General features: G+C 45.3%; 1 protein-coding gene across 3 annotated transcripts in view; it reads right to left on the bottom strand.

The window, feature by feature from the left end:
• Nucleotides 1-22,288, bottom strand: part of LOC119393498 (zinc transporter ZIP10) — a 90,631-nt gene that overhangs the window by 10,717 nt on the left and 57,626 nt on the right. For all 3 annotated transcript variants that reach the window (XM_037660550.2, XM_037660551.2, XM_037660554.2), the window contains exons 2-10: nucleotides 15,532-15,661; nucleotides 13,648-13,704; nucleotides 10,957-11,383; nucleotides 9,621-9,718; nucleotides 8,366-8,561; nucleotides 6,427-6,596; nucleotides 5,578-5,757; nucleotides 4,354-4,486; nucleotides 1,076-1,295 (exon numbers count right to left, since the gene is read on the bottom strand). In XM_037660550.2, coding sequence (XP_037516478.1) covers nucleotides 1,076-1,295; nucleotides 4,354-4,486; nucleotides 5,578-5,757; nucleotides 6,427-6,596; nucleotides 8,366-8,561; nucleotides 9,621-9,718; nucleotides 10,957-11,383; nucleotides 13,648-13,704; nucleotides 15,532-15,651 — 1,601 coding nt within the window. In that variant the 5' untranslated portion in view covers nucleotides 15,652-15,661. The remainder of the gene's footprint in view (nucleotides 1-1,075; nucleotides 1,296-4,353; nucleotides 4,487-5,577; nucleotides 5,758-6,426; nucleotides 6,597-8,365; nucleotides 8,562-9,620; nucleotides 9,719-10,956; nucleotides 11,384-13,647; nucleotides 13,705-15,531; nucleotides 15,662-22,288) is intronic.

Genomic DNA, 22,288 nt, shown 5'->3' with positions numbered 1-22,288 from the left:
AATTCTGGCTGCAGCAACACTTTCTGCTCGATTCTATGTCACACTTATCATCCACTGCTCAATGCAGGCCAATCTCGTTGACAACGGCAGAGCATCATTCCAATTATCAACGAAGGCAAAGAAAGGAAGAGCATTAGAGAAGGCATCGCAACAAAATTATGGCCCTGTATATTAAGACTTGAAGAGACAAGAAGGACAAACCCAGCTTAAGACAGCACCTGTTGCAGCAGTGGAAACAGAACATGCACAGACAAGTGCTGCAGAAACTTTCCATGTGCAAAAGGTAATACTAACACAACACAAGGTGAAGAAACAAGAGGTAGAGGAAAGAGCGTCACTTGCAACTAGATTTAGTTGAAGAAAGGTTCCTTTTAATACAGTGCAGCCAGGTGCGCAGTTACATATGTGCAAAAAAATAGGGTAAAACCACATGTCCATGTAATCATGCTCTCAAAAACTGTACTTTTGCCTTACACAGGGTGACTGACACTGACACAGACACCTTGTTTCACATTGATAAAATAGGCCTCCATTAGTTCACGGGCCACGGCATTCTTGCTCCTTTCGAGTATGCAACTATTTGTAAGATCTGGCCCATGTATGCAGGGTTCACGGTGCATCGGTAAATGAGCACTAATGTTATTTTTGATCGAAAGCTCATGTTGCCTTGCCCTGTCGTTAACGCAGCGGCCAGTCTGGCCGACATAGAACAATTGTTATGCGCATATGAGACTGCGCACCTAGCTAAACTTTATAGAAAGGAACCTTTCCTCAAATAAATCCAGTTGCAAGTGCACTCTTCCCTGTACCTCTTGTTTCTGAGCCTTGCATTGCGTTTACCTTTTGCACCAGTATGATGAACTAGCCTAACAATATGTTTTACAGTCGAACCCGCATATATCGAACCCACATATAACGAATTATTGTTTATATCGAACAGTTGCAAAATCCCCTTAAATATATTTTCGATATCTAAGGTATTTTTTATATTGAATTAACTATATGCAGAACATTTTTGCGATCCATTCAGATTTGATATATTCGGTTCGACGGTATTACGAAACGTTCCACTTGCCTGTGGTTCTCCTCTTCCTGTGGCAAAGGTGATGGCGGACACCTTGGGTTGGTGGGCAGCTTAGAGCCGCCATTCTTGACTATGACCAGGAGGTCCTTTTCAGGCTGGGTCTCCATGCCAGCCATGGGATGCAGCTCGGAGTCATGAATGTCCATGATCTCCACATAGCCCTCACCCAAAGGAGACAGCTCCAGTTCCTCAGCAGGAACTGCTGTTAGCCCTGCCAAGAGTGAATTCAAAAACTTGGAGCATGCTTGAGCTTCACCTTTAAGAGCAGAACGCGATAGCTTAATCGGGCACCGCGCGCATCACCTCCTCAATTGCTAGCCTGGCTTCTGTTCTCGGTGCACGCCTCAACCATGCCACAAGAAAACAAACGTCTGTGCTCGTGAACATTGGCCGTTTCAAACTATCCTAAAATGCCCACTGCAAGTATAGTTGTTAAGTGCCCACTAGACCATGATACTTCAGTTTGCGAATCAGTGAAGGGCCCACTACACGTTTGAAAGGACTATGCAGCTGCTCACTTTGTTGATGCTTTTGGTGGTGATGATTCAATATGTCCGAGCGCTTTGTATAGGGTGGGCCTTTAAAACACCCACTCGTTGCGCAATTCACATGTTTTGATGCCTTACCATTAGTAACCATTGAATGGCTCCACTAAAGGAGTTGATTGCCTCATGAATCGACCGCCGCAAAAATTTTTAGGATCCGTCAAGCATGAGCGGAGTTAGAGATTTGTCGCATGCTGTAATTGCTTTCTCTCTTCTCTCGTCCCGAGGAGCGCACTGGAAGCCAAGCAGGGAGGGATGGCACAGGGGAAAGTTACATCACACGCGTCATGACCTTGAGCACTCCCTCCCTTTCTTTGCTTTGAACACGCGGCTAACATTCAGCGAGATCGCAAGCGCGTTTGGGGGCACGCGGCGGCCTTTTGCAGCGGGCGCAGTGATTATGCAGCCCGCGATGCTCAAATCAGCCAATGGCCGTGAATTTGGGTATATGGCGCAGTCATGCGAGTATACGGCATCATTCGTAGAGAGAAGAGGGAGCGATTTTTAGCTGTCTTAGAGAATTAATTGTAAATTCCAGGCCGCATGCTGCACTATAACGTTTGGCTCGCGTGTTCTCAGGTGCCTCGACTACCAATCGGCAGAGTTTTCCGATAGAGCTCTGCGAATAGAAAAGTTTTGGGTGCGAAGCGAATTCGAATATTTCTAGAATATTTTTCGAATACAGTAAAAGCTCGTTAATTCGACTCTTGTTAATTTGGAAAATCGGTTAATTCGGACACGTCATCTGGTCCCTGTAAATATACGCGTCACTCTATGAGACTGGGCGCTCGTTATTTCGGACAGATTTGACCGCAAATCGGATAATTCGGCGACTTTCGGGCCGCTGGCGAGGCTCGAAAACGAAAAAAGAACAATCCGGAACAAAAATGAAGCTCAAACGCAGCATCGCCATGGACATCAATTATCGACTTGGCTTGACTTGAGACTGGTTGAACGCCTTTTCTTCGCGTATAGGTTTCGCTACAGTTTGGCGGTGCGATTTTGTTGCTTTGTTCCCGTTGGTGTGCTGCATCGTTGATCGCCGTTTTATCGAGAAACAATTCAGTACGGCTCCTTTAGCTTGATCGTTGCTGGTGCTTTTGTGCTGACTTCTCGTGTGACCGCACTCTCCGCCGATGGCAACGCCGGCGAAGCGGCCCAAGTACGAGGCCAAGGACTTCACCACCAAAGTAGAAATTTTTCGTGCTCTGAATAATGGGCTCTCCCGACAAGAAGTGATGAAAGGGGATCCTTGTATCGGCGGCAAAAGCAGCAAGGAACGAGTAACCGTACTTTTAGCCGCCAACGTGACTGGAACAGGGCGCTTGCCGCTTCTCGTTATCGGAAAGGCTCAAAAGTCATGCTGCTTTAAGAACATCAACAATCTTCCCGTGGATTACCGCGCCAACCGAAAAGCGTGGATGACGGGTGAAACTTTTGCGGACACTGCAGACAGCATCGAGCTGCTGAGCACCTTGAAGGGCTCAGAAAAATAGTGTCCGCGCGAATATCTGCTCAAAAACAGACAAGCATCCGCGATTTCTTTGTTAAGTAAAGGTATGTTGAAAAAACTCCTGCCTTTATTGTGTTTATTTCGATAATTCGGACATTCGGTTAACTCGGACATTTTTTCCGGTCCCTAGAAATCCGAATTAACGAGCTTTTACTGTACTTCGAAGTGAAAATGCAGAAAAAAAAAGAGAGGATTCCTAAGCATATTCGTAAGAGATAGCAACATGAAGGTGTTTCTTTTCGCTAGGTTGATGGAAGCACTGGCGTTGTGGTGTTTCATAGTTGTCTTATCAAGAATGAGGCCAATGTAGAGGCCGAATTGTATTTATGTACATGATTTGGTGCAACCAAAGTGTTGCCGACAACACTTTACACATGATAGGCAAAGATGCCATTTCTTCAGCCTCTCCTCTTTCAACTTCTGTGATGTGGCGGACAAAGGTCTGCTTCCTTCAAGACCGGAGCTCCAAATCTGCCTTATAGACGTCGATATATAAGAACATCTGAAATTTCGGATGCTAAAAAGCTTCGGCTTGCGAATTTTTGAACTTCCTGGCCAAATTTCAGGTCCAAAACAGCATTAATTGACCCCCACCTCTGCCACATCTTTCATCTCCATGTTGGAAGCAGCGTTTTCTTGAGTTAATACATTTGCGACCGTAGCGGAGATTGAAAGGCAGCTTTGCCGCAATACCAGGGTGTGATGAGGTGAAGCATATTGAAAATCTAGGGACCATTTCCAATCGGACGTTGTGTCTTGGCAAAGTTCGACCGTAACGGACCTTTAAAGGCAGCTTTGCCTCAATACCCGTGTGTGAACGGACCTTTAAAGGCAGCTTTGCCTCAATACCCGTGTGTGATGAGGTGAAGCATAATGAAAATCTAGGGACCACTTTTAATCGGACGTTGACTTCGACCGTAACTGAGCTTGAAAGGCCGCTTTGCCGCAATACGAGAGTGTAATGAGGTGAAGCATATTGAAAATCTGAAGGGGTCACTTTCAATCGGATGTTGACTGTATTTGTTTTTGGGAAGTTCGAATAGTCCGAATAGTAAAATTCCAGTGCGAAGCGAATCGAATAGCAAGCACTATTCGAAAAATTGGAAATTTCGAATATTCGCACACCCCTATTTTCCGACTATGCTGAAAAAGTTTTACAGGGCCCTTTTAAGTGCTTGTTCGATTCAGACCTCAGCCCCATATGTACTCACGTTCAAGGGCTTCCATTCCTGAGGGGTCCACGAAGCCATAGGAGCCCTGCTTGTGGTGGGACAGCTTCTCTCCCACAACCTTGCTCTGATCATCTTGAGAGGAGCGCCGAAGCCTCTTTGGCGTTGGGTTTGACTTGCATCAAAGAAACGGAAACAACTGAAGCAAACAGGGATAGAGTGAAGAAAAAAATCGAGTGTTAAAGTTCCAAAACCGAACGAGCTTAAAAATGGCAACCAATCACTTCCGCTAGCCCTCTGTTATACAGTCTTCACCTGCCTACAATTGGTGACCCACAACACTAAGTGAAATGATAAGTAAAGAAAGGCAAGTTGTTCCGAGTGATATAACAAGCGGCAGCAGTGCAATTTAAGAATTTGCATTTGTATTCTGCTTCTTCAGAACTTCCGCTATTTCTGCTACATGATCATGGTTCCATTTGCAGGTAAAGGCTTGCGTTAGCACCATGCCATCTTCTAGTATAAGAAAAGCATGTAGTATCAGAATTCACATTTGTACTGACGATTGAAGGAGGTTTTGGAACTGTCATCCTGACTGCCAGGCTAATGACTGTGCGCAAGATAGGCCTTGAATGTCAGCTACACCATTCAATCCTCACATGCTTCACTGATGAATAAATTTTAGCAACAAGAAGCTCATCTATGCAGAACACATGAAGGATTCATTAAATATTTAATGCAATTTGATCCGTTTGAGTGAGGTGCGCAAGCTTGCTGAACATGTATACGCTAGTGCATAAATGGCAATGGCAAGGTCGTGTCAGCTGAAAGGATAGCAATTTCCTAGCAACAGAACCATGGCACGATCTATCACTGCATTACGTTTTTGTCTATTACTGGTTTGACATAGCAGTAGTAGATGGTGCCACCATTCCATTGCAGCAACATCGAGAGCTACCTGCGAGAATGTAAGCTTGGCTTTCGTCCCTCGACACCGAGAACCATTTCGAGAAGAAATGCCGATACATGCCTGAACTTTGCCGCAGAAGCAAGATAAACCATAGCAAAATTCTACAACAGCATCCATGTGCTGTGAAGGTGTAAATCGGTTCGGAAACGTCTACCCTTAATTAAGCCAGATGTGAGCCAAATGCCATTATGCCCAGTTGACGTCACTTCTATTGCATTTTTAGTCCGTGGAAAACCTAGAGAAAAATTACTTCCGGAGTGAAACGAAGCAACAGAAGGCAAGTGCCAACTGCATACCTGTATGCTGTTGTTGGAACGTGGACTGTGCTTGCGATGCTTGTGGTTTGAGTGTATGGAGAGGAAGCGTTCCACGATCAGGAACAGGTAGATGCCTCCCAGCGCAGCAAGGCCATGCCACACATAGTTCTCCCCGTCACCACCTTCTTCAGAGTGCTCATGGTGGTGGCCAGACATGGCCTGCATACATCAAGGATAAGCACACTCAATACTGTCCTGCCGCATCAAGGAGACTCATTTGCTACTGCCACACATCTTAAGAATCAACGCTGTGGGCGAAGAAAGATTTTTCAGTGGCCTAAACGTTATCAGCTAAGGTGCCCCAATGTTGCTTTAGTGGTGACCAAAATTTTGAAGGCCAGGTACTTCTTGGTAGACTTTATCGACCAACGCTGCAGTCACTAAGTTATCAATATTGCTGGTACAACTAAGTTTTGCAATGAAGCAGCCGTGACAAATGTCAGTTAGCTGTTTATAATCCCTTTGCCTGTTTTATTAAAGCTTATTGGCTGCTGTGCTAGCTGACTAAACAATGAAGTAACCTTCAACTGCCAACTCTCCATCACATTTTTTCACACAGCCATAGCAGTCTTCCCAGCTAGGAAGCTGTCCCTACTACCAAAGTCCTTGCAAGACTGCTACTACCCACCAGCCAAGGATCCAGACATGCTGCAAGTTTTCTTACATTATTAAATGCAAAGAGACACTTAAGCGAGTAGTCACCAGTGTGCTGAGTAGCAGTAGAAGGCATAGGTGCACAAAGGGCTTTTCATTAGGTGAAAAGTCTGAACCTGCCCACCTAAGCCCGTGCGCTGGCCTATGTAAAAGCACGTATGGAGCAAGACTCACATGGGGCAAGAGGTGCAGGAGGGCATCGCCCGTTAGGCTCCCGACAGCTAGCCCCACCAGGAACTGAATGAGCGTGTGGTAGAAGACTTTCTGCATAAGTGGCACTATGGCCACACTCAGCAGGCCTGTCAGGCTGATGCCGAGCACACCAAGGAAGGCATACATCCACACTGGCAGAGAGGAAAGGAAGACAGGGCCGTAAGACAGGGGGCACTCAAAACACACCGGCCTCACTGTAAGTATATCCAGTAGGGGTGTGCGAATATTCGAGTTTCGAATCGAATAGTACCTAATAAAATAATTCGATTCGACTTTCGAATAGATATTATTCGAGGTTTCGAATAGTTCAACAGGACGAATATCTAAAACGCAACAAAGGCCAATGGTGCAACTTGGTTAGGGTGGGGTGGCAAAAAACTAACGGTAACGACGTTACAGTAGGCCATTCGTTAAAACTTTCACTGACATCCTGGTTCAAAAGCGAGTGCTAAAGGAGATTATGTCATTTCCACACGTATAAAAACTCTCAAGCCCTTCACAACTTTGTTACCGAAACGAAGGCACGGACTTCTTGCGTAGTTCGGTCGCATATGCCGCAAGCACCGTAAAACGTCCGGACATTGGTCATTGGCTTTGCATGTAAAAATTTGTTCACGCTGGCCAGTTGTCACTGCCGCACTGAACCAATCGTTCAAAAACTTCCACTGTTTCGGCACGCAGTTGAGACGCTGCTGTGAATGGGCACCCAAAGATTTTTGGGCCCGGAGCACCCATGGCGATGAAGCAGAACAGTACCATTGTCAGATGAGGCGTATTACGCGACCATGGGGGAAAAGCTAGCTACCGTACCCCCCTCTGTTAGTCGTTAGGAGGTTTGGAGTGGCGCTGCTGACTGGAATGGCGGCTCTTCTATCAACATGCTTGCGTGCCCATAAAAACTGAAACAAAAGCCACTCTTGAACAAGTGCATAATAAAACTGTTGGCACGCTGTAGTGTCCCCGATTTTTCCTTTGTCTTGCCGTAACTGGCAGTACACATTTTTGTGTAAATATACTATTCGATATTCGATACTTTTGGCCACTATTCAGCACTATTTAATTCAAATTCGATTCGAGGTGAAATTTCACTATTCACACAGCCCTAATATCCAGTAATACTAGTAAGCAATTAGACCAATGTAGGTTAGTTCATATTACGGCAAAGCTGGCTTAGTCCACCCTGTGCCGTCACAGTAGTGGTAGCAGCAGTAATAGTAGTCACGTGACTAGGAGGGGGGAGCGACTCAAATAAATAAATAAATAAACAAAACGACAATGATGCTTTTCTTTAAATAAATAGAATGAAATGATGATGATGCTTGAAATTACTATTGTAATGATGAATTTTGGTATAAAATACCGGGAAAACAATCCACACTTTAATTATTGTAATTAATTAGACTTACATTCATTGTAATAAACCAAGGCAAGGCACCTGGGTGCGTAAAGGGGGTTATATAGATAATGGGGAGTGCACACTTGGCAGGATTCTGGAGGCGCCAGCGGCAAATCACAAGACACTAGGCGTTTGCTGAAACATCGCTGCCCGAGCCAGCAGGTCACGTGATCTCGCTAGCCAATCACATAAGCTCATGCGCTTACAGCTTCGCTGTTCAATGGTTTTCACAGCATGGAACTGGCAGATCTTTTTTTTCTTACATGTGCTATATATTGTTACAATTACGATATTCTTAGCATTGGAACCAAGCTTACAATATCAACACAGTTTTAATTCATGTCATTAGGGTTGACCAGAAGTTAAGAAATCGCACCAGAAAAAATTGTTCAGCAGCAATAATTAAGCGAGGAACTTTTCACGTTGTTCAAAGACAGAATTCTTCCCAGCCTGGCAAAGGCCCAATGCAGGACAAACCTGCAGAGAGCTCTCACAGATACTTACCTTTGAAGTCTACCGTTGTCTCTTCATCACCGTCGCTATGATGGTGGATGTGCCGGTTTAACTGTGGCACAGAACAATGTTTCTCGTCCAGCTGATAGACCAGCGCCGGACATAGTTGCTGGAAGTCCTTCAGGTTTATGACATTCACCTCGGGACTTGTGTCTACAGTGTGTAGGATTTCTGTTGCTGTTAGGCACTGCGCCGACAAAGGACGAGAATAAAAAATCAAGGGTTTATGTTGAGACTGCGTGCATGCCACAAGAGAATAAGCAATTAGGAAGTTTAATTTTGTTACATATTCATATAGAACACAAATAGATCACATGATTGGTGCTAACGGGGCCATGGCAGACAATTTTAAACAGTAATCTGTTATGTGGGTTAATCCTTGTGTGTTCGCGAACAAGCTGGAGAAATTTTAGTGCATTTGGTTGAGCATTTACTTTATAATTGAATAGCTTTGTAAACACGCAAGCAACCTGAGAGCCTGGCAACACTGGTGCACTCGCAATCCGCGATGCTTTAAGCTGCTTGCTGTGACAGCGTCTGCAATCCGGCCAACAATTTTGTTCTGTGCTTAGGTGCATGTGCAATCGAGCTATTTAGGCTTTCTTCTGCTTGGCATCGAAACTGAACACAACTTTGGTAGAAGACGATGGCTCCGCTCCACGCAGCACACGACGTCACACAGGCCATAGCAGAACGGCAGATGCCGGCAGTCGCCAAGATTTATGGCCAGCGACTTCTAGGCCTTATTTTTTGCCCAGGAACATTCTTTCACAGTCCATTTTTCACAGGTGTATAGGCATAGTAGACCCTCTACTCCTATCTTTTGCTGAAAACTGCAAATAGTTAGGTGGCCGCGTCATGGCCCCTTTAAACTTGTTATATGTACTGTGAATCAGATGCATAACAAAGTTCGTTGCATGCTGAACAGACTTTGGCACATCATGAGTATGTAGAACATTCTCCTGTGCACAGCCACGACATGGCAAATGTTTGTATTGCCCATAACCACCCTTCCCTCTACAAATTTGCAGCGCTGTAATTATTGGGAAACTGTTTGCTTACATGCACAAAGTGCAAATTCACCTCTGCAACACCTCCAAGCTGAGTAATCTCTAAGCGTATGTGGTCAAGCCATAGCACACATATTTCAGGTGAAACTAAGTGGTTCCTCTTAAGATAAAAGGAAACAAGAAAAAAGAAAGTAAAATGTTTTCTCGAAAAGAGGCAAAATGAATTTTGACCCAACCTTTTCAAACGAGACTTCTGCTGTCCTTGTGGTGGCTGAAACCTTTGGCACGCTGGGAGCATCTGTTCTATTAGAGGAATCAACTACCTCTGTGTGATCTAGGGAGAAAAAAACAACAACATAAAATCAAGTTGTCGCCTTTCTAGATGAAAGTTTTAGTCTAAAAAGAAGCTGCTTTTGAAATGTTTATGTCTGATAATTACATTCTACCAAACCTAACAATGCTATCCATGCACTACGGTAGTTCTGAGGATGGTTGTACAATATTTTTGTCAACTGGGGCCACATTACGTGAATATTCTTTTCGCTCTACATCACTGGCACACATGAAACTAAGCCTTTGTTATCACCAGTATGGGTATATCAGTACGGGTATATCAGTAGAACAGTTGATAAGACATTTACAGGTTCAAAGAAAAAAAAGTTTCTTGCATAACATGGCCCCCAATTTCTTTTTATTCGATCACGCTTCGTACAGTATATGCACTGAATATCTACCCTGCTTGAATTTGTCGTTTTTGCTTCAAGATCAACGTCGTAGATGTTAGTACGGCTCATCCCGTCAACTTTTGTTCATGCAATATCATTCGACACGTTGTACCTCATCATACGGCTCCCACGATGACTATCCCCAAATAACACTCAACAAAACAGTGTAATGGCAAATGCCGCTGCACGACCAGGAGCACTTAAAAACACGCTCAAAGTGCTCTCTTCAGAGTGTGTGTTTCAGTGGTCGAACAAGAGTAGGAGCACTGTCATTCAGTGGTAGAGTGAGAGCACTTTTGCTGCGCCGAGAGCAGCAAGGAGCAGTCTGAAGTGCTCTCGCCTCAAAAGTGGAATAGACGGAGTATGAAGAGGGTCACGCGACTTTCAAACGTCACATTCTGCTTATTTGTTCTTATTTTGCTTGAACTGGCAAGTGCAGCAGCAGTGGTAGCAACCATGTGTAGTTTGACACCCCTGACATTGGTCATACTGGCACCGTTTATACGATTAGTGATGACGACGGCTACGAAGTGTATGCAGCTATGTTTGCTGGATGTCTCGTTGCACAAACATGCATGCGACCGACACATTTCCCGCATATTTCGCTGCTGTCCCGTAGAGAATGCCGGGGCTTTGAATGTTTTGATCGCATGGTATATTTCCCCTCACTCTTCAACCTCTAACCTGCTCTCCGGATGCGTGCCACATTCCAAAGGCAGACTAAGTGGCCCTGCTCTCAGTGCTCTGCCCCAACTCCTCACTGCATGACACCTCTACTCCTGTTCTTTCAATGGAATTCTACATAAAGGATGCCAATCCACACTAAGCACAAGCAAGCCATGCTTACCCTGACTAGAGAGGTCCCTCTGCACCCTCGCATGATGATCTCCCTCCGACACATGCGTATGATCTGACCCATCGCCACCATGCCCGTGGTCGTGATTGTGGTGTTCATCCACAACGGTAGCAGCACCCGCCCCGTCGACGTGCACGTGGTGAGCATGACGATTCACAAACCCCACAGTTGCACCTTCCGGCCGGTGGGCGGACAGGTCGTGATCGTGGATGGTGATGTGTGCCAGGCCGAGGTTTTCGAGGAGATGCTCGAAGCCCTCGAAGGTCATCTTGCCGTCGTGCCCATACTTGTCAAAGAGTTTGCGCAGGAAGTATTCGTGGTCGCGGAACCGCTCGGGCGTCTCTTTGGCCTCCAGGGATGGCACCGCACTCAGCACGCACAGGAATATATGACACCAGAAACACATGGCTCGGTAGCACTGTCCCACACACAAGTGATGAAGGAGAGAGAGAGATAACGAAATAAGTGTCGGCATTATTAGGAATAGTACATTATTAAGTGAGGAGCTACACAATATACAAACGTGGACAAGAAGAGCGGAACGACAGGTGCAGACTCTCAACAGGGTTTCAGTCAGAAGAACATGCATGTTTGTACCTTAAAGTCTGCCAATTCATGGTCTATGTGCCCGCTAGAAGCCTGCTTTCATTCTGATACAATCTGAACACAAAGTATCACTGACACAATCATTTATTTTGTTTGTTATGAAAAAAGCCTTCGCAAGCTCACGTTTCAAATGGTCATGATTGTGTCTCAGATTGTTTTTCTTGCCAGCTAAGGCCGGCATAGATTACCACAAGCAGTTAATGGGCATGCGCTGCAGTGCAGAGGCAGGCTAGACCCTTATTCAGACTATATTGAAAGCTGGTGTTCCCTTAGCTGCTCGTTTATATGTCAGCCCATTTGACCAATATAAATCTTCCGACAAGTCCGGGGATTTCATATACCATCCTCGGCAAGCACCCAATGAACCGAGTGGTGTGGCGCTTAGTACAGTCTTGCACACTCCTCCGTTGAGTGTGATCAGTTAGAAATCACTTTATGCAACAGTCTACACGAGCTGGAAAAAAAAAAGCTGAAAAAAGAAAGCCTGATCCACATCTATGGCATCTGCTAGTAACAGTTAAGTACAGTGTGATAGAAGGTGCTGCAGTTACTAAATACAGATGGAAACCAGGTCTGAATGTACTGACACAGCCATGACAACCTCGTTTCAAAACGTATTGACTTTTCCTGTTTAACAGTGTTTGTGCCTCAGTGAGCCTATATTCAATAACATAGTATAAGAATTTCCTGCAATTCATAATTATATTTAAGGTGCACATGAAGACCTTGGGAAAGATGTGACTTGCAAGTTTGTCCACATCCTTTTAACACGAAAGTGTTTTATGCCGAGGTCCACCAAGACTTCAGTGACGTATTTCCGTCACGGAAATGACGTAGAAAAAATTTACGTGATCAGATGACAAAGAAAAGAAGTTCTGCGAACGAGCATCGAACCCACGACCGCTCGGTCCGCAACCACAGATGCCGAGCACGCTATCCACTGCGCCACGGCCACAGACTCTAGAGGCTTTACAAATGCGCCTTTTATATCTACCACTCCCCCGTTCGGCGGTGTGGTGTTGCCCTCTGGGAGCGGTAAAGTAATTCGTCATTACTGTGGCCTCCACGATTAGCACCTGCAACGCGTTACACGTCCGTCCCATTCGGTGCGTTTTCAATAGAAGTTCAATTTTGTCAGTGCCTTAACACACCGCGAGGTGGCGATCTTATCCAAATCAAATATAGCTCTGCGACGCGCGCCTGCCTCACCTGGCTGTAACACCGCGTTCACCGCTGACGCGCTCGCCCTGAGAAAAATCGCGGCTGGGCTACCGGGGCGGCAGGACGTGCTTTGCGTTTCCCTCTAGTACGGCCGTGGTGTTCAATCACATTTTAACATGCCGCGGGATGGCGATCAAGTTCAGCGTCCAATATGCGACGCTCTTCTGGCTATCACACCTCGTTCTCTGATTACGCTTTCACCATTAACTACTACAGCTACCACAATGGTTTGTTTAATCATTTAACATGGACGTTAGTCGTCGGCATGGAGATGTACCACCAATCATCAAAGTGGGTGCATCCACGTTAAACGGTGCATAATATTAATAATAATAATATCAGGGGTTTAACGTCCCAAATCCACGATGTGATTATGAGGGACGTCGTAGTGGAGTGCTCCGGAAATTTCGACCACCTGGGGTTCTTTAACGTGCACCTAAAGTTAAGTACATGGTAAACGGTGTTATAGCTGCCAGACATCAATATACATTGTGCAAACTCTCTTATATCAATTCAGTTACTTCTGTAAACATTCAGTTACTTCTGTAAGGGCACCCTTTACTTTCGTGTTATTCCGATTCCTCTGAAGGAGGGATCAACCATCTTTTTTTTTTCTACAGACTAATGAACGATTTTAAACGTGGGCAATAAATCCTTTTACGTGAATATTAAGGTTTAATGACGTGTAGTACTTAAATGTCTAAAACTGTTCTGCAATGCTCAATGTAGCCTCCGGGTTTCAGTTAAATGATCAGTGCAAATTACATGTATGAAGTCAAGAACCTTTATGTGTCACAGATACATGTAAGCAAAAATGTTAAAGATTCTGGAAACAAAACAACATTGTAAACTTACGTGAGTACTTCTGTGATGCCTTGACTTCAGAACCTTCAACAGCCTTTGTTTCTTTGCCTAGAACAAGAAAGTGTAAGCACGATAAATGCCTCTCATCAGGACTGCATCCTAAAAGCCATGACTGATGAAGCAATACTCACTCTGAAGGCTCATGCTAACGCAATCTCTGACAAAAATCACATAAAATGAATACTAATTAACCCTTCTAATTTGAGCCAAACTAATGGTACCTTGCCCTGAACTACATTTGGAAAATGTAGTTCAGGGTAAAAAAATGCAGAGTATTTCAAGCTATGCATTTTAAGCTGGCAGGGTTATGAAGAGCTGTGCAAACAACAAACAAGAAGGGTGGCTATTGCACCAATACAACAGACTTTTTTTTACAAGTAACCAGTTATGCATGTTCAGCCTTAAGCCAGAGCAGAATACCTTTGAATGACAATGTGTGACATGTGTGCTTGGACGGCATTATCAACAGATGTTTGCCTGTGCATCACAAGTTGCACAAACTGAACCCTGTCGAGATATGTGTGTACAATTTCACATGCAATGGTAATGCCTCAAAAGCACAGGCAGAGATTAAAATATATTTTCAGGCGTATTGTATACATTTTGCGGGACTTTTCATTAGACCTGTGAAGCAGAACAGTGAATGCATCGAACTGTTCTGCAGAAAAGATTTTGAATGTAGACATTTTAGTGCCAGCTATAAGTACTAGTATGCGCTTGTTGTTCTTCCAGTGGGCTCACAACTTATGTTGCTTATGATAGCAATTTAGATCTGGGAAATCAATGAAATGATATGCTGGGCATTTTTCCATGCCTGATGCATGTGAAGTTAGTTAAGTCGGGTTTTTTGGCGCAAAAGCAACTCGGGCTATGATGCGCCAGCCACAGAGTTTTGAGAGATGACTCTTAACAGTGATCTTGAGCTACATGTTCATAATGACATTACAGCGAGTGGCAGTAGAGGGGCCTAAAATTCCACGCGCAAAAGGTGGGTAAAACATATATGAATAATAAAAACATGAGTGCGATGTGAATTGTGTCTCCTGACAATGAGTGACAAGGTAGTCGTGATTATAGAACTACATAACTATGACAGAAATATGGTGCCGGTCAATCATTAACTCTGACAGCAATGTTCGCTTTTTCAAGCCCATTACATTTCGAAATTACAGCTGGCACCTCTTAATAATGCTCAAGGCACAAGCAATGCATCGAAACACACGATTAGTCAGCACCTGAAGGGAATATGTGCAGGTAGATTGTATGGGAAGTGGAGGCGGCACCACCTTGATAAAGGGAACTAATTACTTCGGTGGACAAAAAGGCTGTGTATCCATCCCGTGGCGTTTTGCAGCTTGGATGTCGTATTAGGTTTCATCAATAGCAGGAGGGCTCATGGTGTATGCTTGTGTATGGTAGTCATTCTGGTGAGAATGGGCATCGCAGATTTTACAGCGATGTTTCTGTATAGATATTAGATAGATTGAGTGCTGTTATTGCTATTTCTAGATTTCTTCTTATTGTATGCTTTGCTGACCTGTCTCTCTGCTTGTAAGGGGAAAGAGTTTTCTCAAGCCATTTTTCTACGGCTTTCTACGGTTTCGTTCATATAAGCAGCACATTACAGGCTTTCTATAATGCTTGTCCTGACTACTGTGTTATCACAGTACTCCGTTAGTACAATGCTATCGTCTGCATGTTATCTGCCACAACCGCGGACGTCAGAGTTTGCCACAGAGGATGACGTCCTCATGCTCTGCTAACATATGTTTCCTTCAACAGTGGTTGCACCTGTACATACACATGCCTGCCTACAATGAGCAAAAGAGAAAGCAAAGAACAATATAATGAAGTAAGGTGAACAGATAGGCCTACCAGTCCACTAGCAGGCGCATGCCCTGGTCGTCTTTGCTGGCAGAGTCCAGCCAGTAGACAGGCCTGCTGGCACTGATTGGCCACCAGTTGGTGAAGGTCCTCCAGGCCGAACACCCGCATCCTCACGACTCTGCACAAAAACCAACAGCACTTGGTCACAACACAAGAGCCTTGCTGCGATTAGATCAAAGATTACATCTCCATGAGAGTTAGCAAAACCATATGGAAGAAGTGTGTTCCCCAAATCTTAACCTTTTTTTCTTTGATTAGGAACCCTAAAGAGAAAAACTACTTCTCGTATTAGTAAATTACCCCTTTTAAAATGTCAAAAGCACCACTTTTGCCGTGAGAAGACCCTCGGTAAACGAGAAAATACTCGAAAAAGAAAATTCAGACGGCGATGACACCTTGCTGTTCTGGCACCAACTGAGCGATGTCACAGATTTTGATGGCCTATGCTACAGCCTACATCATTCTTAATCCATAAAAATGAAGTACATTGTCCTCTAAGAGGGCCAAGGCTCAACATACAAAGTTTCCAGATATTATGATGTGCCAGTGTGAATAAAATACAAAAAAAGCCCTTTCAAATCTGCGACGCTTACGTTTATGTACAGCGTTTTGGATGCAAAATTTAAAAACTAATTTTTGACCTGCATTCTCTCTTTTAATACTGAGCCTAGGAATTAACAAGTGCTCAAAGAATAATTTGTTTAAAATGATTAACTATTTAATTTAGGTGTCCCTTTAAGGCTTGCGTTGTTTGCAATTATAGTACTGTGCATCAAAGTTACAAAAGATGTGATGTAAAACATGGATAACGATGCGCCTGCTTCCCGTTTCTAAAAAGCTGCTTCATCCCACTACTTAGCCAACCTTACCGGTGCTTCTTCGGGTTCACTGCTTTCTCTTCGTGTAGACGTCGCACAAAGTGTGATGCAAAAAGAAAAAAATAATAATAATAAAATAAAAAAATAGCCACAATGTCTTAAGCACAGCAACAGGACTGTTAATTGATGGCAACTGGTTTAACTGATAGGATTTAACCTTTTAAGTTTTATCTCAACAAAAATCACGCCATATCCACGAAGTGAATGATAATTGCAAGGCTGGCTCAAAGATAATTGGGTAAATCGGGTAATAGGATAATCGGGTCTTGCCTACATTAATGTCATCATCAAGGCACTTGAAGAACAAGAGGAAGACTTCTCTTTTGCGCAAGCGTGCGCATGCTATATACAGTTGGCTATGCTATAAGTGGTTTTTCCTGCATTAATATCATCATCAAGGTGCTTGAAGAACAAGAGGAAGAAGACTGCTCTTTCGTGCGCATGCTGCAGTTGGCCATGCTATATGTGGTTTTGCTTGCGTCAATATCATCATCAAGGCCCTCGAAGAACACGAGGAAGAAAACTTCTCTTTCGTACCAGCTGCGCCTGTAGCGCTCGCCTCTGGAACTAAGATTACGCTTACGGCACGGGACTTTGCCCCAGCTTAAGAACCTGGCGAGCCCAGCTCCTAAAACTAACAAATACAGTAAAACCAGCTACCTCGCCGGTCAATTTATCCTATCGCCAACCTATCCCAATTATAAGGGGCGACGGCACTTCCTTGGCTTGTGTGGCCATCAGAAATGCCGACGCACTGGGAAATCAATGCAGAGAGCCACGGCCGCTCATTTCGCCAGTCTGCGCACTGGTTATTTCACTCAAAGCATGTTTAAGACTGCTGCAGTATGGTAGTGCACAAGCGCAGTCACGCGCCTTTATTTCACATTTCGCAGGGCTTCCTGAATGCTGGAAAGAATCGCCACGCAGCCTGTATGTTGTCACAAGAAACAGGATCCACTGCCTTGGAATGCCCTCTACAACGTAATGAAACTCACTTCGCCCTAAAGTGAATATAAAAAATTCCGCATATTTGATCTTTGTTCATTAATTAAGTGCAATATAAAAAGTACTGGCAAACTACATGACTATAAGCCATATGGTGCTGGTTTCATTCAGTTGCAGCGAACCACTTAAAAAATATATATATTTGGTTCTAGTTACGTGAAAAACTATATGAGAGAGAGTCTGTGACGTCGATATATATATAATTATTTATATTGTGGGCACTAGTTATGTGCTTCTTTCTCATTTGTGCATTATCATAATCATCATCATCCGTTTGTCTCTCTGTCCTCATCGTCACCGTGTGTCATTCTCATCATCATCGGGTGTGTGCACGTTCGGCCCATTCTCTTCCGAGGCCTTGGGTCTAATAAACGTCGCTTCAACCAAGACGTCATAATATATATAAACTCAGGACGTAATGACAGCCGGCTCTGCTCCGCGCACTAGCAAAGGTCGGACGTGCAAAAATGGAATGAAGGAGAGAGAGCTACAAAAATACGCGGTGGGTGGGTCGGCGAAGGTGGGGGGGGGGGGGCCCGGCGCTAGCCGAGCAGCATAAAGTGGGCGAACAGCTAATAAAGAAAATAAGGTGAAGCGCGAAAGAAAAAAAAAATAGAAAGGCGAGCAAGAAGTTGGCAGCGGCTGTCAAGTCGGCCGGGCCCGCGGGAGTTGGGTGCCGTGCGTTTACAGTACACACATACGTACTCTGCCGACGTCCCGCACTTGGTGACCGTGTGCAGCAGCCAAGGAGTCGCGTGCGTCTGGGCGCGGACGCGGTACGAGCCGCGGTCTTGTCCACCTGTTCGTCCAATAGGGGGCCCTCGCCGAAAAGGGCGACGGGGGTGGGGGGACGTGGCGTGCCGTCCAAGCCCTCCCTCCGGACGCTCAGGGATCGCGTACTGTTTCACACACGCACGTCGAGGAAAGGATCGCCCACGAATGCGAGTCGATACGGCGGCGTTGGGGGGTCTTCTTTTTGTCCGGCAAGAAGAGACGGACAGGAAGGCGTCGTCTTCGCGCCAAGTCGACGCGACGTCACGCACACGACGACGACACCGGCTGGCGCCTTGGGAGGGCCAGGCGACACCGCGGACGCGCTGGGAGAGACTCGATCGCAGGAAAGAAAAACGACGCTGGCGGCTTTTGACGCCAGCACACCGCGCGGCCTGAGCTGTCTGGGCGGCGGAAGCCTGCTGCGGTGTCCTACATACATACGATGCGAATCGAAGAGTCTATATACATCGCGCGTCACCAGCGCGCATGCAGACCGGCTGTTGCGGGATATTCGTTGCCGACTGGCTGTAGATCTTTTCCGCGCACGGAGGATGGATGCATCGGCAGAGCGCAACCTTCGAACTACGGGCCTTCCGCGAGGGGCTCGATGTTGCCACATTTTTCTTCTCTTCGGCGAATTTTGATACATTGCGAAATGCGCAGAAGCCATGGATACATGCGCGCTCGGCTGCGCGCGCATACGTATATTTCCGTTCGGAGAAAGCGCCAAGGGCGGCGCGTCTGCCGTGACCGTTTTTAGGATTTAAAAGGCATGCCGCGATTCAAGTGTGGCCACGAAGAAAGCGAATACCTGACCGCGTTTCTCCACGCAGACTGAATTTTTCTTTCAAAACCATTTTCCGTTCATTTTACGGATTTATGGCTATCCTGCTAAATCCTACTAAATATAAGTTAAATATATAAAAATTAAATATATAATAAACGAAACAATTCTTTAGTTTATTATATCGCATATAGCTTCTTTTTTTTTTTCGCTTTAAAACCCCAGAACAAAATTTAAGTTGAATGTACAGGCGTGAGCACATCGAGTTTAATCAACGATTACTTGTAATCTACCAATGTAAATGTGACGCACTGAATTGCAACAGATACATTTTCGCTAGAGCATTTCGTGTACAAAACATTTTTGCGCTTGCCTACCGCGTTTAGCCACTAAAATGTAATTTCAGTGTAAGTAGTGTAAGTTTTGGCTCACTAAAAGTTCATAGGTACATTAAAATAAATGTTATTTATAGATAAATACATGTATACGAACGAGGCAGAACTCAACACACGGTTGCTGCCTAAAATTAATGCGAGAGCCGGCGTTTCCGGGTCCGAACAGCATCTCCAGCAACGTTCACCTCCAGTGGAGATCGCTGAAATCGAAACTGGTGGCCCTTGGCCTCCGAAATTGTCCAACGAGCGCCGGTAGACAATCTCGGAGGACAGCATTCGCGCCTTTCTATGGGGGAAAATTTTGCATGTTAATGACATCAGATGTCGCTTGGTCCGCACCTGTCGTCGCGTTTTAGTCACCAAAAACCATGGCGCGTGCCTCGCAGACACCGGCGCGCATGCGCACACTACCTACCCGGAAAATGTCCATTGTCGTTTGCTCTCTTCCAAGCTCTTCCGCAAACGGCGTTCTCTTCCGTGGACCGATTTTGTAGCGTTAGCTACACTTGCCTAGCCGGAGCCGATTTCGCGTGGAGCGTCAGGGGCCGTGCTGCGCATGCGCGAGAATCAGTGATGTCACACAGCTGGGTCACCGGAGTAGAGTGACCTAGAATAGGGGGAGTGTCCAAAGCGCCGGCTCCCGCGTGGGCCTTTTGACGTGAACTCCCGCGCCGCGCCGCTGCTGCGCCGGACCCGTGGGCTTTCCGCGCTCGGGAAGCGCGCGGAAAGCGAGGGGCGTCTGCTACGCGCTGTAGTTTCTTGCGCCGCGTTTCCCACACAGGGCACATGAAGTCTACTTAACTTTTATAATGCGGTGCGGAATGGAGCTTATCCATGTTTAAGCGTTGTGTTAGTGCTGGGGCAACAACACAATGCAAAAAATCATGTGTCAAGAGGCATCAGCGTGGCCTAGTTCCGGTCACAGAGTTCGAGAACGTTGGTGCGTGTGTAAAAACGCGCAAAACGGACACGCACACGTAAAGAACGAAACAGAAAACCTTATTAGGACGAGTAATCGGGCAATAGCATCACGCATGCTCGAATTAAGAGTAATAAAAAAAAAAAGTAAATTGCACGCGCAGTCAGCTGAAATACTTGCGCGCAGTGACCGCTTCACACTACGAGCTTTTTACTCATGGTCGCCACTGGTTTGCTAGCCATACGCACACCGCTTTATTCGACAATTCATTAGCCTCCACTAGCTCTTTATTATGGACGGAGCACACCGGGGAGACGCAAGGGAAACAAGAAAAGAAAAAAAAAAAGAGTAGAGACGGCCATACGACCGCAATGCTGTTGGCTATGTTCTTGCTTCTGAGGTAGCGTACAACAAGGCTCACCGTGCGCAAACATTTGAAAGAAAAGCAATGCCAGGTAATATAACTTTATTCCACAACATTTTGCATAAAAGGCGTAATATAGAAAATGCTTTACAAATATCCAGATATCATGCAACAAAGTTACAAATGTCCCCATTCTTGCTGTACAAGCTGCCTGAACGAAAATACGGTAAGAAATCGACAAATAGAAGTGTAATATCTCAATCACTTCAGAAAATTGTTCAACTGCAGAGATCCCTTATGTACCTAGCCTGAAAAAATGCAACATGCGGTAATATATATATATATATATATATATTATCGCACGTTGCATTGGATCGCTGACATCAGTATGAACGTTCGCGCGAGATGCGTGCATTGCTTCAAGCCTTCACTATAGGAAATGAAAACAGTTTCAAACAACTTATTCTCAATCTCAACTTCAGATGTTTCACGGTTCTCGGAGGTTAGCGTTCGCCCGGTTCATAGACTTTACAAAAAGATGTGGACGAGTAGTTACATAAAATACAATCGTTTCCGCGGCAGTTGAGTGCGCGCCAACAGGGCACCCGACCGCAATTTCCCGCTTTTTCCTGATGACCTCAATATAGCGTCCACCACAATTTCGTGCTGAAGCTCCAGAGTACTTAAATAGCGAGTCTGGTCATCTCTTGATTAAATATAAAGAGGTGACCAGACGGGTAAAGGAAGCTCTTTTGTCCTGCAGACGCGTGCAATCAGCTGCTCTGAACTGAGAATCACGTTTGTTTTCGGGCGATCGCTCGTAATGTGAAGTGAGGCATTGACGATGATGCACTGTTATCGTTTCAATTAATTTGACTTGTCTCGTATTTTTAAAGGTAGAGATGCCTCGATCATCAAACACGAAAATTGACCGTCGGCGTCCCGCGTAGCCAACACGAGTGGTGCACAATATCATCACGCGATGACGTCGACAGAACTTGTGACGTCACTGTGACGTCATTCAACGTGACGTCACATGATGACGCCATCACATGACACGGTCGCTTTGCATTGCCTCCGTGATCGGGGGGCCGAACACAGTGGCAATGTAAAAGCAGGTGAGGTGCAGAAAGCTTGCAATGCCTTCGATCCTGTGGGCAGTCCGAAAGCACGTTATGTACAGAAGAAAGCTTTCGGAGAGGGGCGAGGGAGGATCAATGCATGGACTGACGAAAAAGATGGCTTTCGTTTTCGATTTATCTCAGGCGAATGCATAAGAGACCATGTTTTTTTTTTTTCATGTAATTTTTTCGCATACATTTTACCTATGCGGTCAGTTCTTCAAAATGTATGGGTAAGTCTAACATGCTTACATCGATACAGGTGACCACCACGTTTTTTATAGCCTGACGGAAACAAATCGTCAGACCACACATCGTCAGAATTATTTCTGGCTACAGAAGCGGGTTTGCGCGCCACACGTCATATTATTATTGTTAGTCGTTACGCAAATGGCAAGCATGTCAAGTTAGTGATGTCATGACCTATCGGTCGTGTGGGCATACGTATACATTCGTGCCCCTCCGTGCTAATTTTCGTGTATAACCACGTGAACGAGACGCGAGT

The sequence above is a fragment of the Rhipicephalus sanguineus genome, chromosome 5 (assembly GCF_013339695.2).
Source record: "Rhipicephalus sanguineus isolate Rsan-2018 chromosome 5, BIME_Rsan_1.4, whole genome shotgun sequence".
Taxonomy (NCBI): Eukaryota; Metazoa; Arthropoda; class Arachnida; order Ixodida; family Ixodidae; genus Rhipicephalus; species Rhipicephalus sanguineus.
The sequence above is the reverse complement of the archived record's forward strand: the minus strand, read 5'-3'. Positions and strand labels throughout refer to the sequence as shown.